At 41.7% G+C, this 19,576-nt stretch overlaps 1 protein-coding gene across 4 annotated transcripts in view; it reads left to right on the top strand.

The window, feature by feature from the left end:
• The window catches only part of LOC107396981 (probable flavin-containing monoamine oxidase A), a 125,653-nt gene that overhangs the window by 34,139 nt on the left and 71,938 nt on the right, over positions 1-19,576 (top strand). For all 4 annotated transcript variants that reach the window (XM_054744140.2, XM_054744141.2, XM_070552727.1 and 1 more), the window contains one exon: positions 4,774-4,874. In XM_054744140.2, the coding sequence (XP_054600115.2) occupies positions 4,774-4,874 (101 nt within the window). The remainder of the gene's footprint in view (positions 1-4,773; positions 4,875-19,576) is intronic.

Raw genomic sequence — 19,576 nt, 5'->3', positions numbered from 1 at the left:
AAACATGCCTGGTTAATAAATAAAACACACTTGCCTACCAGAAAAAGTCATTCGCTCTCATCTTCCTCTTGCGCACTAAAGCCATTAAAGTCCTCTTCTTCAGTGTCGGAGTTGAACAGCCTCAGAAGAGCTTCGTCACATACCTTTTCTGTGGCGATGTCAGTGTCGCTGTCCGTGTTGCTGTCATCATCCCCGGGTGAAGCTGGCTTGAATGAGTTCTTCCCGCTGCCGTCTCCAGAGCAGAACCATGGATTCATTCATGCCAAGCTTACGTGCGGCAGCACTGTTTCCCTCCTTTACTGCCAGATCGATGGCCTTCAACTTAAATGCGGCATCATGTGAACTCATACGTGTAGTTACCATGATGAGGGGTATGGATTTGAAAAAAATTCTTCATCGGGCCGGCTGCTTGCATGTGCTAAATTAAAATGAGCACTTTCTTCGATTTCCACTTTTGACTTCCACCTGTTTCACTTAATGCGCCCCCTGGCAGGTGAAGGAAAATCTTCAGTAAAGCCGCACCTCATTATAAGCCGCATGGTTCAAAGCTTGGGAAAAAAAATAGCGGCTTATAGTCCGGAAAATACGGTATCTTCTTGCAAACATATTTAGTTTATTGCATTTTGATGCATCTAGAGCTGAAGGCAGCCAAAACATTGGGAACACCAGCACAATATTAACTAGGTACCTTTTTTTCTACTAAAACAACTGTGACCAGTCAGAACAAGGACAAAAAACATCTGAGATGTCCTGGATTGTCTAGCTTGAGATATTAGCAATAGACCATTTGGCTGATGTCTCAGTGAATTAGTTAGTGATGTGACTGGTCTGGCATCTAATGTCCCTTTTCCCACTAGCACCTTCTCAGCGCTGCTTGAGTCAGTGCAGCGTGGTTCCAAATATTTTCCACAGGTACCGGTTTACTGTCCTTTTTTAATAATCAACTTTGGTGTGGTTCCAAGCATACGAAACTGGGTAAAACCAGACATAGGAAGACTGTTGGCCATTGACTGGCTAGGGGGTGGAGTCAATGATTGCACAAGCATGTTTTTCCTCGCTTTCTGCAGCCTTTTCCAAGTCTCTTTTTTCACTCTGACATAAAAGCTACAGACTGAGCAAATACCAGTCTCTGTTTTCTAAGTCCAAAAGTCTTATGTTGTTTGTGACTTCAAATGGTGTTTTTCTTTTTGGTACTGGTAGTTTGTCATAAAGTGGAAGTGGTAGCAGCTAGCTGTTTCTTCTCTGATATTACCGAGCGGAGAACCTCTCACATCAGTGATGTTCCGTTACTATTGGCTGAGGTTTTTAGACAAATGCAAGATTATTTTTTCTATCTCCACAATTTATTTATGGCTTTACAGTGTTATAATGTTGTTACGAGGCATGAAAATAATGTTTTAAGCTAGCTTGTCTTCAAGATTTGCTATTGTAGCTTCAATAACAAATATGAAGATTCATGGCTGCAAAATTTTCACGCAGATAAATTTAAATTAACTTGTGGATTATTTCACCTTAAAGAATAAATATTTAAAATCTTTACAAGCGTGCTCATATTGAAAGGTTGAAAAAGGTTAGCATCTTACCTGTCGTAGATGACGACAGTCTTAGTTGGGGTGAATAGTTTTCCTTTGCCCAGACTGAAGCGAATGACCGGTTGATGCAAAGCTTTAGCATTTTAAAGCGATTCTAGTTTCATATTTTACATACAGGGTTATGAAAATGCAATTTTAAAAATGTTTAAACCTTCCATGAATTTGACATCACACAATTATTACAGTAGACTTATGATATTTCTGCCAAGCGTTGCTGGAGACCGCATTGAAAAGCTACATACAGTACAGCTAGCGGCTGCTGTTAGTTTATTATCTTGCAAATAACTAGAATTGTACATAAATCATCAGATATAGTGAAAAAATAGCTTTTAAATACAATACGCATGAAATTACTATGGACATTTTATTAATAGGGGTATTTTAACTCAACTTCAATCCACTTTGATCTCACACTACTCACCTTTATCTTGTCAGTCCCCTCAAACCCCGAGAGCTTCCAAACAATACATCATTAACCTAATTTGAAAATATCAAACGTGAATTTTGCAGAAAGCACCCACTTGTGTCATGTTTGTGAGCACTTTAACTATCCTCCATCCTTTAAGGGTGAGAGCATGGGTGTTTGGGTGATGAGTGTCTCAGGAGATGAAGGATCTGGGGCTCCTCTAACTGCTCCTCTACGTGCTGTATAAACGAAGGCCACTTAAGTTTGAGGATCTTTTGTCATTTGTCAAGAACTCTGTCCTGTTTGTCAGACAAAAACAGGTTTTGTGTCTCCCCTGTGGCGTTATGGACATTTGTGATCGATAAAGTCCTCAGAAGGTGCTAAAAGTGAAACTCAAGCCAAAGACCTACCAACAGTTGATGGCTGCCTGAAAGAATACAGAGAAACATCCCCATTATTTTTTCAACTGGTGGACGTTTTCTACAAGAAAGTCTCATAGTTTCCTATTTAGCTTTTTATGGCGGGGGGCTTAATGAACCCAAACAATGAAGACTATGAATTTAGCACCACCTGACAGGCCTTATGTCATGTGCAGTGTTGTCATTTAAATATCTAGGTGTCAAATTAGTTTTGTGCCATTTATCATTTCACTATTAATCAATGTGACTGCTTGAAGCTCATGAATATTTGTTTCACATTAAAGAATTCTTTTGAAGTTACTGACAGGCTCTTGACAGTATAGAAATAATGTCTCGTGTCTTCCTCTGGTTCATTAGTTAAATGCTTGGCTTTTGGCCAGATGTTGCTTCACCTGTCAGAGGTGCAGAAACAGTCCAGCTTTTTTCTCCATGCCTACCTTGGTGCCTCATCAAGGTGACGAGGAAGTGACTTAACTGTTTTTACAGCAGTGAGATGAAACATTTACAGATTTATGTTCTGTGATTAGTACTCTGGAGTCAGGCAACAAGAAAGTAGTCTTAATTCATGGGGATTTACTTATTAAGCCTGATCAACAGATATGTTATTGTGATTGTGCTGTTCATCATAAATTGATTAAAAAGATCCTCTTTTAATTAAAATATTTGCTCCACATGTCTGATGAATATCAGCCATGTTAGAAAACATGTACTATTGTCAAAGGAGAGGGTTATCTGTTTAAGATGGGGACAATTTTTGATTTGCAATAATAATGACAAAAATCATTCAAAACTATCTTAAACATCTTTCAGTCATGCGAGGATTACAATGATAAAAAGTGATTTTGATTTAGGATCTCTGAATCCCATTGCCAAGTGTTACCACCAGCCTTATTTCTAAATGACTCTTTAGCTTTTCACCCATTAACTTCAACACCCAGAAGAAAACAATGAAAAGTTTGATTGTTAAGTTTAATTTTTTTCCTGTAGGTCAGTGATGACTATATACTTAATGTAATTTATTATTATTATTATTATTATTATTATTATTATTATTGAAATTCTACATGTGGAATAGTCTCTGTAGTCTAGACTATTGGTCACCAAAATCCAGTCCTTGAGTCCTTGGTTTTCCTGTGCTACAAATGAAGGGTTAACAGATTTCTGCAGAACAACTGAAATTGATGTGTTGAAACAGGGAAACCTCTAGCATGCAGGAGAGACACTGGGTGTGAAAACAGTGGTGACCAGCTCCTTGCATGTTGCATAAGAGCTTTGAAAAATCTAAACCATGCACAATAGTGGGCTTTGAGGTCCAGGATAAGACAACTGGGATGTAAGAAGATATCGATATGGCAATAAATTATGATTTTTTTCCCTGCAAATTACCATAATTTCCGGACTATGGAGCGCACCTCAATATAAGCCGCACAGATATCTACTGAATTGAAAACGTAGTTTAACTGAACGTAACTGAACTGATCAGTATCAAACAAAACAGAAAAGTTATTGATTAGTTTATTCATCGTCCTCCTGCGCACTGAAACCACTGAAGTCATCTTCTTCAGTGTCGGAGTTGAACAGCCTCGGAAGAGCTTCGTCACATACCTTTTCTGTGGCGATGTCAGTGTTGCTCACCGTGTTGCTGTCATCATACCGGGGTAAAGCTGGGAAAACAAGCAGCACCGTTTTACCGTGAAAAAAATCCTCCTGGGCGCTTTCCGTAGCACTTCTTTAACCATTCCTTCATTAGACTTCCCAGCATCCATCCTTTCTGGTTGACTAAAGCTGCACCTCATTATAAGCCGCATGGTTCAAAGCGTGAGAAAAGTAGCGGCGTATAGTCCGGAAAATACGGTATATTGATATTCAAAAGTCGTGTATAGAACTTCTGGAAGAATTTATAAGCAAACTTTTGTGTATTTTCTTTTCTTTTGGTGCAATTTAAATGGTGACTGCTAGTTGGCAGCAGTGTGTAAATGTAAATCCCTCTATTATGGTTCAGGTACCTCATGTTGAACATGTTACGTATCAGTTTGGACTTTTGAATTTTCCTACAATTAATTCAGACTGAAAACATTGCTAATATTGTCTGGCTGAATGTATCGCAAAATATCGTATCGTCTCCCCTGTATCGTGATACGTATCGTATCACCAGAATTTCACCAATACACATCCCTATAAGACACCATTGAATATCTTTGGACAGAATCAGATTTAGCATAATTTTTTGACACTTTAGTGATGAATATCAGACCTTAGCAGAAAAATAAGTCAACTCAGATATAAGATGGATAACTGACATTAATAATAATGTGCTGCCATTAAAAAACATGCTATAATTTTGTTTTCCCAACAGCAAAGATCCAGTACCAGCCGCCGCTGCCCAGCATGAGGGAGTTCCTCACCCAGAACATGCCTGTGGGCCACATGATGAAATTCATCATTACATATCAGACGGTGAGTCGCACAAGACTTAATGGAATAAAAGTTTTTTTCTAACAGAAAACCCAAAATAAATCAGAGATTTTACAATAAAAGCTGGTTAGATTAGAGAATCAGAGTTCACAAAAATTAAACAAAAAGCCTGCTTTGCTAATTCTATATTTCAACTGTAATTTATTTTCGCAAACAATGTGAAAACAGTTGCCAATGACTAACATAGTGGCAGCTTTCATATATTGCGTAGCTGTGTGAGTTCCAGGAGTCTCTTTTCTTTTGCTTTGGTTGCTAATTTGCTAATTAATGATATTAAATGTGTTGACTTTTTCTCTTGAATGTAAATAACCTCTAAATAAGGCTGGTTTTTTTACATCTTCAGGAACTCTAAACATAGCTATAACAATCTTCACACAACAGTTGGCAAACTTGACACAATTTGATAGATCCAGATTTAGCAGAACAGAGCTTTAAGTGTGTGAAATGTGTTTCCTTTTATCTTGTACTTAAAAAAACCCTCAATTAATTACCTAAATGCTTACGCACCTTGTTAGCAGATTAAATGTGTCAGCTGTAATGAACGAAGAATCATTAGTGTTCATGCAAACATTTATGAGATCTGCTCCTCTGCGGCTTGGCACAGTGCATTTGGATTCTGATAAACGCATTAAATATTGTTTGGTGATTGAGAATATGGTTTATTAAATACTGTTCTCCTCTTCTTGTGTATCTGCATGGAGTCAGCAGTTTTATGCATGATTGAGGAGCTCATTTTTACTAATTACAGTTATGCGTTAGAGCCCAGGAGGCAGGTCTCGCATGACTAAAACAGACATCAAATTAAGGACACAAATGTAAAGCATAGTGCATTCTCCTCCGTGACTAACAGAAACACAGGCAGAAAGTCCTCATGAAACTCTAAGAAGGCCATTTACCCAAACTATTCAAATATAGTCCCTTAATGTCAGGTCAAACTGAAGTAAAGGACACAGATAAAGTTTAATTATACAAATTCAGACAATCTGTTTTGATAGGTGGGACAAACATGACATGATAGCAGCTTCCACAGTTCAATATACTGCTGAGAGTGTTTTACACCATAACCCTCTCACGCCATGTTTCCTGTCACCTTTCATTGCATGTCTAATAAAGGCAAATTGCCCTAAAAGTATTTTAAAAAGCAGTGCAGAGTCTAAGTTCAGCTTTTCATTCATTGCTTCAGCTGGTACCTCATCATTGCCGTCTGCTGTTGTGTGTGTGGTTATATTAAAAATGTAAGGAGGAGTGTGCTGGAGCACTGATGGGAGCCTGGAAGAGCTCTTAGATGTCTCAGGGACTCACAGAACAGTCTTATCTTCCCCACGATACACTTACCTGCCCTCCTGCTGAAAGTTTTGGCTTTTTTTTACAGGGAGTGCAGAATTATTAGGCAAATGAGTATTTTGTCCATGTCATCCTCTTCATGCATGTTGTCTTACTCCAAGCTGTATCGGCTCGAAAGCCTACTACCACTTAAGCATATTAGGTGATATGCATCTCTGTAATGAGAAGGGGTGTGGTCTAATGACATCAACACCCTATATCAGGTGTGCATAATTATTAGGCAACTTCCTTTCCTTTGGCAAAATGGGTCAAAAGAAGGACTTGACAGGCTCAGAAAAGTCAGAAATAGTGAGATATCTTGCAGAGGGATGCAGCAGTCTTAAAATTGCAAAGCTTCTGAAGCGTGATCATCGAACAATCAAGAGTTTCATTCAAAATAGTCAACAGGGTCGCAAGAAGCGTGTGGACAAACCAAGGCGCAAAATAATTGCCCATGAACTGAGAAAAGTCAAGCGTGCAGCTGCCAAGATGCCACTTGCCACCAGTTTGGCCATATTTTAGAGCTGCAACATCACTGGAGTGCCCCAAAGCACAAGGTGTGCAATACTCAGAGACATGGCCAAGGTAAGAAAGGCTGAAAGACGACCACCACTGAACAAGACACACAAGCTGAAACGTCAAGACTGGGCCAAGAAATATCTCAAGACTGATTTTTCTAAGGTTTTATGGACTGATGAAATGAGAGTGAGTCTTGATGGGCCAGATGGATGGGCCCGTGGCTGGATTGGTAAAGGGCAGAGAGCCCCAGTCCGACTCAGACGCCAGCAAGGTGGAGGTGGAGTACTGGTTTGGGCTGGTATCATCAAAGATGAGCTTGTGGGGCCTTTTCGGGTTGAGGATGGAGTCAAGCTCAACTCCCAGTCCTACTGCCAGTTTCTGGAAGACACCTTCTTCAAGCAGTGGTACAGGAAGAAGTCTGCATCCTTCAAGAAAAACATGATTTTCATGCAGGACAATGCTCCATCACACGCGTCCAAGTACTCCACAGCGTGGCTGGCAAGAAAGAGTATAAAAGAAGACAAACTAATGACATGGCGTCCTTGTTCACCTGATCTGAACCCCATTGAGAACCTGTGGTCCATCATCAAATGTAAGATTTACAAGGAGGGAAAACAGTACACCTCTCTGAACAGTGTCTGGGAGGCTGCGGTTGCTGCTGCACACAATGTTGATGGTGAACAGATCAAAACACTGACAGAATCCATGGATGGCAGGCTTTTGAGTGTCCTTGCAAAGAAAGGTGGCTATATTGGTCGCTGATTTGTTTTTGAATGTCAGAAATGTATATTTGGGAATGTGGAGATGTTCTATTGGTTTCACTGGTAAAAATTAATAATTGAAATGGGTATATATTTGTTTTTTGTTAAGTTGCCTAATAATTATGCACAGTAATAGTCACCTGCACACACAGATATCCCCCTAAAATAGCTAAAACTACAAACAAACTAAAAACTAATTCCAAAAACATTCAGCTTTGATATTAATGAGTTGTTTGGGTTCATTGAGAACATGGTGGTTGTTCAATAATAAAATTATTCCTCAAAAATACAACTTGCCTAATAATTCTGCACTCCCTGTATTTAGAAATCTAAAGCTAATATTGATTTTAAAATATATAATTTTTTTTACTGGTCTAGTAAATTCATCAAGACAATTTTTGCATCTTGGTAGTTTTTCTGTCATTGTTTTAGTTCATTTTTGAAATATGCAACAGGAGTAATGGATGTGGAATACTGTACTGTACTGTTCTAGCAATGGTGACTTGGAGGTTTGTAGTTTGCCCTGTAACAGGTGGGTTGATGATTCAAACTATGGCTCAGTCCGTGTGAGCTGTTTTGTCCTTGGTCCAGACATTTAACCCTCTGTGATTGCTGGGGGTGGTCGGAGGGATTGTTGGTGCCTGTGTCAGTGTACCTCCAGGGCAGCTGTGACTACAAGGTTGCTAATCACATCAGTGTGTAAATGTGTGTGTGTGCGATTGTACTGTAAAGTGCTTGGGAGTCCCTGAATTATAGAAGGGCTACACAAATGCAATAGTTTAACTTTTTTTACATTATACAACAGACAAAATTAACAAGACAATTGAAAACACTTTCTCTCATAGACAAGAATGGAATTTTAGTGACACCCCCTTTTGGAGCTCCATATCTAAGGTGTATCTCACTATGACTGTTTTTATAGGACCATAGCGTTTGCAAAACGGGATTTGCCGTGGCTCCCTGGGGAGGATTTTGGCATTTATAGTACTAAAGCTGAAGCTAGAATAAACTGGCATCAGGCACCTCTCAAACCAAGACGGGATAAAGGGAGGTTGCTGCCCCACCCCCACCCCCACCCCCCCGCATGTGACGTACATGGTTGCACATTCAGCGTCAGACGGAAGACACGTCAGACTGATGAAATTTCTTTTTCAGGATCTTTAGCTTTGATGTGACCTGCTTTTTGTCCCGCTTGACGCCCCACTCAGCCAGTGTTTTCACCACTCTGTCGAACAGCTGGCTGTCTCTCACCGTCCCCGTAAAAAGGTGACTAATCTGTTCATCCGCTCACACGGCCAAAAGCTCCATGGTCTCTGCGTCCGTCCAGTTTGCCATGTTGTAGGTGGTTAAAAGATACTAGTGAGAGGCCATGTTTATCAGTGTTTATATCTGTCAGGTTTATGCACCTAAGTCACCATATAACACGACTCAGCATCTGTTACATAAACACAGCTGCACACAGTTAGCTCATTAAAGGTTATCTAGCTAAAACTGGGAACATAAAATATCGTCGTTGGCTTATTTTGGCACGAAGCTGTTAGCTAACGCTTCACAATGCAACAAAATGATGACATTTCATCAACTTACCAGAGAAAATCCTTCCGAAACACCGAAAATGAACTGCAGTCAATGCAGGAGTGGGGGCCGTTTGGAACTATTCAAAGCTACATGAACCACGTGACTTCCCCATTCCATAGGAGTCTATTGGAGTGTTGTAACTCTCTACAGCTCTGACAGACAGAACCCTGCCCTCCTCTCCCAATGATTGGACAGGAATTCGAGTAACGTGATTGGTAGCTAAGACTCGTGCTCTCATTGGTTCCACCCAAGTTCCTCCCACTGACGCTAGAATCGAGACAAAAAGATTCGTAACACTGTAGATTTGAGGTTTGTACCTATAGAATGAAATGTGTGTTTTGAGAGTTTTGATTTCAAACATGTACATAGATTTTTTCAATTTGGAAGTCTGCTAGTTACAAAACGTCTGCTAGTTACAAAATACAACGTCCCTGTTACAAAACAAGAAATACAAGTACGAATTGAGAATTACAGCTCTCAGTCTTTAATTGTTACAAGTTTCAAACTAAGAGTATTCATTATTACACAAAGAACTTTCAGCGTCTAATCACACGATGAGTAGCAAGCAGTTGCACGAGTCAGCAATTGACAGATCGGCAGATCTCCACAGGTCATCCTTGGGTCACATTAGGTCCGATTTTAACACCCTTAAAGTCTCATGAGGGGACTTTACAATACAGCAACTGTTTAAGCATTGGAATGGTAAAATCATTAAGCATAAAACACGGCAAATGAAAACAATCTTTAATAATAATAAAAGCATAAAGCATGATAAATGAAAACATGAATAATAATTCTATCAATATCCCTTCCGGCCGGCACTTGGCGTGCAGTATACGTCATTAACGCGACCACCCTCTTTTGCGGGGGGGGGGTCGCTCCAAAGGGATTAGCGGGGCTGACATGCGTTTAGCCGTCAGAGGTGAGGGCCTCGTGTGGCAATATTACTACGAGGCTAAGCCCATCAGAATCGAGTTTTATCACCTTTCCCCTTTGCTCCGTGCCGCATTTACGAGACCCACAAATTCAGATTTATCACTCTGTAATGACGCGATGGTCTGTCTTATAAAAGGGGCTTATGGCTGTCTTAAATACCCAAGGGCGCTAGCACGTTCTTGACAAGTATGTTCTTGTTAAGAACACCAGAACGTCCGTTTTACCAAGTATGGGAGGACGAGGACTGCATTTGTAACAGAACCAGAAGCGCTGATAGTTTCTACGGTGAAAACAACAACCTGACATAAAAATAAAAGTCTAGTTTGTCCCTTAAATAACAAAAATAACAATGAATACATATTTGTATAATATTTGGTAAACCTTTGATTACAATGGATAAAATCTCCTGCTGTTAAATTAAGGAACCTGTCAAACAAGAATTTTACAGGTTACACATAATAATTTACAATAACAGACAACTTTCTTTAATTTGACAAAACTGTCTTTACATTTTTTTATTTTTTGTACACATTTCTTTAATTGTATTTCTGATATTAAACACTACAGTTATTAGCTTTCTCTTCTGCCTTTTGATGAACAATCATTGGTGATGCAATGCATTATGGGATACTTTGCTGCCCCAAGTCTGCAGTAGGATGCATTGATGCAATAATCCTCAATACAATGGGTGTTGCAAGAATCCATCCAGGAATTTTGACTATTTGCCATGGAGCGGTACTTGGGCCAGCGTTGGCATTTAGACGAGATACGCATACTGAGAAATGGCCCATAGACTCAGTTTAAACAGGTTGCAGAAAGCTGAATGTCAATTAAAATCTTGATTTTATACAATCACAGTTGTCTCTTGATAATTTTTCCACAAAAGGTTTCATCAACAGTTAATTGTGTCACACGCTCAAAAATTTTAACCGGAAAATCATTTTCAGACGGATTTTTCTTACTCCCACAAAGCTTTTAGCGGAGATTCAAATTCTGCATTAAAATGTAGGCATGTTTCTGTCCTTTCACCTACCATGTCTCTCGCTGCTGAAGGACAAAGTTTTTTCTTTCAAATCCTCCTATATGCCTTTTCCTTCTTATTGGCTAAGCTTGCTTTCAGTGATTAGGGGAAACAAGTATGATGTTACTACAGTTACGGCAATGGACCTTTAGTGTTACTATGGTGATCGTAATGAACCACTGGCTGCAGCTTTAACATCTTTCTTGCTCGCTGTTCTGTTAACATTTCCTATACATTTTTCACATGAAACTATTGACATTTTATCTTACGTTGATGTTGGATTTGTGGATAATATACTGTTTAATTCTTTTTTTAAACTCTCAGATATGTTACTTTTTTTAAACACCTTTTTTAAGAACGAATACCCTACGATATAGGTGTTGAAACACACTAAAGATACAATTCTGTACTTGTGTACAGACATTTGTCTTTGGCAGTGATTAAATGTGACAGAGTGGTGGATGAAGTCAAGTGGCCTTATTTTTAACAGTTTTTAAAAATGCAAATGTCTGCGCGCCTTTCACCTTGGTCTGAGTCCCCAGAGATGTTTTTCAGGACCTGAGAAAAACCGTTCATGCTTGAAATCAAACAAATGTCATAGAGTGTTAGCAGATTCACACGAGAGGCAATGTGATGAAAGTGTGTTTCTTTTAGAGGTAGTTACTGAGTGTCATCGTTATGCTGCTATAAAGTATTGTTTTCCAAATGATAAAGGGTTTGTGAATAAAATTATTGAATTCAAGCTCTTTAAACTCCAGATAATTCATTACATTTGAAAAACACTTAACAAGATTTTTATCCATATTTATTTGATGCATTTCTTGCTTTAAAAGTGAACAAATCTGAATAAGTTGCCTTGAGTTCATAATTTTAATAATAATGTTTCATTGTGACAAAACAAACTGTTTTTGGCTGCATTCATGGATTTTCCTGCCTCAGCTGCAAATTTAGAGTTTTACTTTGAAAATCCTGTGGAATCCTTGTGGGGCAGCAGTGGCTCAGGAGGGAGAGCCTGGGTTGCCTCATGATCGGAGGGTCATGGGTTCGATTCCAGCTCCCGCCAGAAGTATCCTGCTGTTGTGTCCTTGGGCAAGACACTTCACCCAACTTGCCTGTGTTATGGGCCATTCCCACCTGTACCGGGTCGGCCCGGGCCGGGTAGCGTAGGTTGTTTACATATCTGGGTGGCCTGGAATTTTCCCGGGCCAACCAAGGCTCATTCTCGGCCCTCTTCCCGAGGGGTACTGCTTCAGGCCGACCAGGGCCAACACGCCCACTGCTGACAGCAAATTCACACCTTCCATTAGAGCAAGCCTCTGATTGGTGGTTAGAATCAGCCCATTCACACCTTCCATTAGAGCAAGCCTCTGATTGGTGGGTAGAATCAGCCCATTCACACCTTCCATTAGAGCAAGCCTCTGATTGGTGGGTAGAATCAGCCCACATGGGCTTAAGGCAAGGATGTGTGGAATCAACCGGGCCAGGCTGGGGCCGACTGGGGCTACCCGGCCCGGGCCGACCCGGTACAGATGGGAATGGCCCATTAGTGGTGGTCAGAGGGGCCGACGGTGCCAAATGGCAGCCTCGCCTCTGTCAGACCTCCCCAGGGCAGCTGTGGCTACAAGTAGCTTACCATCACTAGCAGTGTGTGAATGTGCGAGTGTGTGAAAGCGTCTTTGGGTGTCTAGAAAAGCGCTATATAAGTTCAATGCATTATTATTATTATTATTATTAAAGCCTCAGTGGTAACAGTTTGCATCATCAGGCCCAGCTCCTCTCCCAGAAGCTAGAATAAGTATCCAAGGCTTCAGTTAAATCACTATTTCTGAAATGGCTCAGCTTGTGTGAACTAACACAACCGCAGCACCTTGTCTGTGTCACACCCTGTCCTGTCTCCCCATTTGGTTCAGCCTGTGTCTCTGTTGATTTCTCCCACATGCCTCTCGTTTCCCAAGCTCCCAGCCCTCCTGTATTTAAACCCCTCCAGTTCTGTGTCTCATGTTACCTCATTGTTTCCATGTCCTGCGTGCATAAATCATTAAAACCCTTTAAGTTTTCCAGTTTGTCTGCCTGCCTGCTTCCTCCCCAGCATTTGGATCCTCTCCTCTGCTCCACTCACCGGCACGTCCTGACAGTCTGTGTTAGAAACTTCTTTGGGTTTTAGCATGAACCTGTCTGATTACAGGGAAACCTACTTTTGACCAACATGTTTTTGTGACATTGATTTTCTGCACTGTTTTATATTGAACAGCTCCACGAGTCTTTATTGTAACAACACTTTCTCCACCGCACGCATATCTGTCCTCCGTCTTTTTCATACAGTCATTTTTCCTCCATACTCACCCTGCCCTTTATTTTGTGCTGTGGTTCTTGAGCATGCTCCGCATGCTTTTGACTTGTGATAAAGTCCTGCCTCCTATTTTGATTGACAGCCACAGCTATATAGATTTAAACTCAAAATGGGTGACTGTCCATAATGCAGGACAGAGTCTCGTTTAGTCAACATTAGGGTTGTTTTCACAGGCTTGAAATAAAACATTTAACTTAACTGTCCTTAAGCACCTTTCTTTCACCTTTTCTCTCACTCTACTTTGGACTGCCGTCTCTAATTTGCCTTTTGTTTCATGATATATGAATTGATTTTGAACTCTGATTAGTATAAGTGCACAAATTTAGGCTATACAGTATCTATCTCACATGCTTTACATAATTTAAACATATTAAAAAAAACAAATTCTGCTTTTTGCGGATGATGTGGTCCTCCTAGCTTCATCCAGCTCTGACCTTCAGCTCTTGCTGGGTAGATTCGCGGCCGAATGTGAAGCGGCTGGGATGAGGATCAGCACCTCCAAATCTGAGACCATGGTTCTCGACCGGAAAAGGGTGGCTTGCCACCTCCGGGTCGGGGGAGAGGTCCTACCTCAAGTGGAGGAGTTTAAGTATCTCGGGGTCTTGTTCACGAGTGAGGGTAGGAGGGATCGGGAGATCGACAGGCGGATTGGTTCGGCGTCTGCAGTGATGCGGACGCTGAGCCGATCTGTCGTGGGGAAGAGGGAGCTGAGCCAGAAAGCCAGGCTCTCGATTTACCGGTCGATCTACGTCCCAATCCTCACCTATGGTCATGAGCTTTGGGTAATGACCGAAAGAACGAGATCGCGGATACAAGCGGCCGAAATGAGTTTCCTCCGTAGGGTGGCCGGACTCAGCCTTAGAGATAGGGTGAGGAGCTTGGACATTCGGGAGGGACTCGGAGTAGAACCGCTGCTCCTCCGGATCGAAAGGAGCCAGTTGAGGTGGTTTGGGCATCTGGTCAGGATGCCTCCTGGACGCCTCCCCGGGGAGGTGTTTCGGGCATGTCCTGCCGGCAGAAGGCCCCCGGGTCGACCCAGGACACGTTGGAGAGGTTACATCTCCAATCTGGTCCGGGAACGCCTTGGGGTCCTGCCGGAGGAGCTGGTGGACAAGGCCGGGGAGAGGACGGCCTGGAGCTCCCTAATTGGTATGCTGCCCCCGCGACCCGGACCCGGATAAGCGGAGGAAGACGAAGACGAAGACGAAGAAATTCTGAAGGTGTGGCGGTTTTTAATTTGCTGTGGCGGTGTGCCACAACCAATTGCATGTAGAGGAAACCCCAGAAAAGAATCTTAACATGTTTATTTATGCGGTGAAATTGGTATTTTTAACATGGGAGTCAATGAGGATTTGCTCGCTTCTGACACCAGCCCCCAGCGGATGAGGGTGGAGCTGAAAATTTTCTCACTTCCGTGGTCGCTTCAATTTCATACCAGTATTATGGGGGCTTGGTATAAACTCAAGCTGATAAAAATGACTAGTTTTTAAGAACAACAGCTCAATACTAACTGTAATATTTTTTCATATACTGTGCCTACCTTTGCTCCCAAAGATTTAAAGTCATATGATCTGGATCCTTTAAATGGTAAAATAGCTTTTGGGCACATCTCTAAGGGTTAAGAGGAGCTAATTGTGGCAAAAATATAGCTGTTTTTTCATGTTTATGACCACCTCTCTAAGATTTAAAACCTAGACTTTTCAAGCTCTTGTCTTTGAGAACATGGCTGTAATGAAAACCAGACCTCTTTAAAACACAAAAAGTGGCTCCTTAATGCCTTAGTCTGTCACTTTATTTTAGGATGGTTATTGAGAATTCCATATTTGCAAACAGCCTTTCAGTTCAGATTAAAACGACTTTGAAAAGAAGAAGTTCTGCGATTTATTTTTTTCTGCATCACTTAAAAAAGGATATCAAGATCCTCCAGCAATCCCTACTGATGTTAGCTGGAGTGAGTCTATTGCACGAACCTGCCATCTCTCCTCCTGAATCCCAGGCGGATCCCTTTCAGTATGGTTAAGAACCATTTTTGTGTTATAAAACTCGGCCATAATGTAATCACTGAGACACTTTGATAGCAGCAGACCACTCTTGAGAAGCACACCACTGAGCAGTTTACAGAAATGCTCTTGTCACATCACTTGTGCGAGCCTAAGGATTTTTGAATTTTCAGCATGAGTAGTTTAGTCTGCAATTTTGACTTGGATTATCCCCCGATGGGGACAAATTTTAAAGCACCAGCTTGCCCCTTGCATGATCTGAGTCCACTGAGGGATTCCCAGGGCTGGCTTTTGCATCTGTCTCTTCAATTACCTGTGACAATGCTCCCTGGTGGTAAGTTATTTGGAGAGTCAATACCCGTATCTCTTGAATCTCAACTACAATTTGTAGACTTACTGGATCTGAACATAAAACTTATATGGAAACAAGCAAAATCCTGATGCACCACAGAAAAGAAAAGTGATGTTACTGATAAAATATTGACGAGTACCACCACAACAGTTATTTATTTGTCAGTGCTGCCACAGATTTTGGTCTTTAAGCAATGGCGGGGGACAAGTATAAAATGAAAAGGGGAAAAGATCTTTTTCTATGGATGCCTTTATTGGTGCCTTGTCTCAAAAATATAGAAACAAAAGTACAACTTTGTCCTAAATGGTTTAGTTTAACTGTGTTTTGACATCTGTAGTTTAGTTCCTCTGGTTCAAATCAGTTCATAATTTGGTTAATCACAATAGTTTCAGCAATTGTGCAAATGATTTATGTTTATGTTTATGTATTTAGCAGACACTTTTGTCCAAAGTGACTTACAAGCGATAATCGGCATATTGCCCTTGAGGCTAACAACAACAATAACAACAACAACATTGACATCAGTCATGGAGAGTAGGAAACAAGGAGTGGATAGTAGAGAGGGGGCACGGGTGCAGGCAAGGTGCTAGTTAAGAAGTTGCTCTCTGAAGAGCAGGGTCTTCAGGAGTTTCATGAAAATTGAAAAGGAAGCCGCAGTTGGAATTTTGCCATTAAATGTCATGTATGTCATATAAAGTTTTGTGTCAAATAACAATTGGGAATTTATACATTTTAGTTATATCGTATGCAATAGTTTTAGCATTTATAAGAAAAACGTTGTCTTGTTCAGCACACATGTGCATCTCAGAATAATATTAAAAAAAAAACAGTTTCTCAGTGAACCAGACCTTTAAAACCAGTATCACATTCATGTATAACAGTGTGGGCGAGCATTTTGCTGTGGATGCTTCTTGCTATTTGTGAAAAACTGGACAGTACATAAAGTTAGGAAACATTGAATACACTAACCATAGACCTAATCCACCATTCAACCTAACTGTACATGTTGTGATTATGTAATATGCATGTAACTGAATTAAACCAGAACAGAGAAGTGTTTCTACCCGGACAGCTTTGGATTTGACACACTCTGAGCCTGCTTGCTTTAGTGTGTATTCATAAAAATAACCAGAAGAGATGGTTTGAAGTGCAGGGCTTTGGAGAAGCCCCTTTGGGTCATGACAGGTGGCTGCTCACACTGAGTCAGGTTCTGTTGGGGCGACGGTGGCACAGGAGTTAAGTGCTCGCCCCGTAATCGGAAGGTTGCTGGTTCGAGTCCCGCTCAGTCTGTCGCTGTCGTTGTGTCCTTGGGCAAGACACTTAACCCACGTTGCCTGCTGGTGGTGGTCGGAGGGACTGGTGGCGCCAGTGCTCGGCAGCCTCGCCTCTGTCAGTGCGCCCCAGGGCAGCTGTGGCTACATTGTAGCTCATCCCCACCAGTGTGTGAATGTGTGTGTGAATGGGTGAATGACTGATTGTGTTGTAAAGCGCCTTGGGGGGTTTCAGGACTCTAGAAGGCGCTATATCAAATACAGGCCATTTACCATTTACCATTCATCCTGTTAAAGGGGAGTTTTCCTCTCCACTGTTGCTACATGCTGGCTTAGTATGAGGATTGCTGTAAACTGCTTGGTGACAATTTTTACGGTGAAACATAACACAGCGCCGAACTCGACGTGGTCTCATCGGCCTGACCCAGCGACATCGGGCCCAGAGTGGCTCCATCGGCCCGGCAGCGCCGAACCCGGTGTGATTATATCAGCCGGCCCAGCGTGGTTCCATCCGCCTGGCCCGGCAGCGCTGAACCCGGCGTGGTATCATCGGCCCGACCCAGCGGCACCGAGCCCAGAGTGGCTCCATCGGCCCGGTCCGGCAGCGCCGAACCCGGTGTGATTATATCAGCCGGCCCAGCGGCACCGGGCCCGGTGTGGTTCCATCCGCCTGGCCCGGCAGCGCTGAACCCGGCGTGGTTACACCGGCCCAGCCCAGCGTTACCGAGCTCAGCGCGGTTCCATTGGCCCGGCCCAGCAGTGCCAAACCCGGCATAGTTCCGCCGACGGGGCCTAGCAACACCGACTCCGGAGGGGTCCTGCTGAGCCAGGCCCAACAACATTCATCGCATCGCGGTGAGCACGGTACCAGAGGACGATGGTTGCAGATGAGTGGAAGAGATGCCAGGGGGAAGAGCTGGTGGACGAGGTAAAGAAATGGCCACAGAAGACCTGGAGGAGATCAAACGATCTCTGAACTTTATGTCAGATGAACTGTCAAAAATAACATCACAGCAGGATCGGTTATTGAGACTGATGGAGGAGGTGAAAGAGCTTAAAATGCTGTTAACTAAAAAAGATAAGAAGATTTCAGCCTTAGAGCAAAGAGTTTGATGAACTTGAACAATATACAAGACGAGAGGATTTGTTGATAATGGGACTAGAAACCCGACACAGAAGCTATGAAAAAGCAGTAGCAAATCATGACTCAGCAGAAGAGGCTTCAGACAAAGAACGTGAGACACTAAAACAGCAAGTTGTTACTTTTCTGCACAGCAAGAACATAACTATTCAAAGAGATGCTATATCAATATGTCATGCACTGCCTAAAACATTTAGAGAAAGCTAAACCAACTATTATTATAAGGTTTACCAGCAGAAAACAAAGAAACAGCGTTCTGTTACAAGCTTACAAGCTAAGAGGCACCAATGTACATTGAACATTTAACCAAAAGAAATGGGACAATAGCTAGAGAAGCACGGATGCTAAAAAAGCAGAAAAAATTGTAGCTGCATGGACAAGGAACGGGAGTGTATGGATCAGAGAACAAGAAGGGTCACAGGCTAGGATAATAAAGGAGCTGGGAGAACTGGAAAAATGTAATAAACAGTGAAAGTTGGAAGAGGGATGTAGAATAAAGTAAAATCTCATATAGCATCACATAATTGAAATAGAAGTAAACCACAAGCATATGGATGTAACAACAAATACATATGAGGAACTAGAATACAAGATATATGACCCTGGAAAGGAACTAGAAAATAATTTGTACATATATATGAATAATAAATGTGAATATTTTAGTGAACAAGAACTAAGTGATTCAGTTTTGATAGAAGGTACAGTCTCGATCATTCACTTCAATAGTAGAAGTTTGTATTGCAATTACTCTAAAATTTTGGATTATTTAACACAAAATAAAAAACCATTTCAAATCATTGCTATAACAGAAACATGGTTAAAAGAAGGAGATGAGGAGGAGGTACAAATAGAGTGGTATGAAATGTACTTTATCAATCGGAATAATAAAAAAGGTGGTGGTGTTGCACTGTATGTATGTCACAATTTAAAAAGTAAAGTCATTCATAACATGTCAACAGCCATCCAATATCTTAGGTGTGTTCTTGCTGTGTCGTATTTCTAATTCCATGCTGTAGTTCTTTTTTAAAACACAGAACAGTTTTGTTACCTGTTTTCCCGCTACGTTTCGTTTGCGGCTGCAAACGTGTGTGTGTGTGTGTGTGTGTGTGTGTGTGTGTGTGTGTGTGTGTGTGTGTGTGTGTGTGTGTGTGTGTGTGTGTGTGTGTGTGTGTGTGTGTGCGTGTGCGGCACAGCTCTATGAGTCGCTCCAGTCCCTGCGTCTCGTTATTGGCGCTATTTAAACCAGTGTCGTAAAATTACTTCTGCCCAGCCCAGATGTGCCCATATGTGCACCCGTGAGCCGTGGTTCCACTGGATCGCGTCTGACCTCTGACAGACGTACTCTGAACTTCAGATCTTCAGCGCGCTGTTAATAGCCTGACACGTTTAGAATGCTGTCCCACAGTCAGTGTGCTAATATAATAATATAATA

This window comes from Nothobranchius furzeri, chromosome 6 (assembly GCF_043380555.1).
Source record: "Nothobranchius furzeri strain GRZ-AD chromosome 6, NfurGRZ-RIMD1, whole genome shotgun sequence".
NCBI lineage: Eukaryota > Metazoa > Chordata > Actinopteri > Cyprinodontiformes > Nothobranchiidae > Nothobranchius > Nothobranchius furzeri.
Note: the sequence above shows the minus strand (reverse complement) of the source record. Positions and strands in the feature narration are given on the sequence as shown.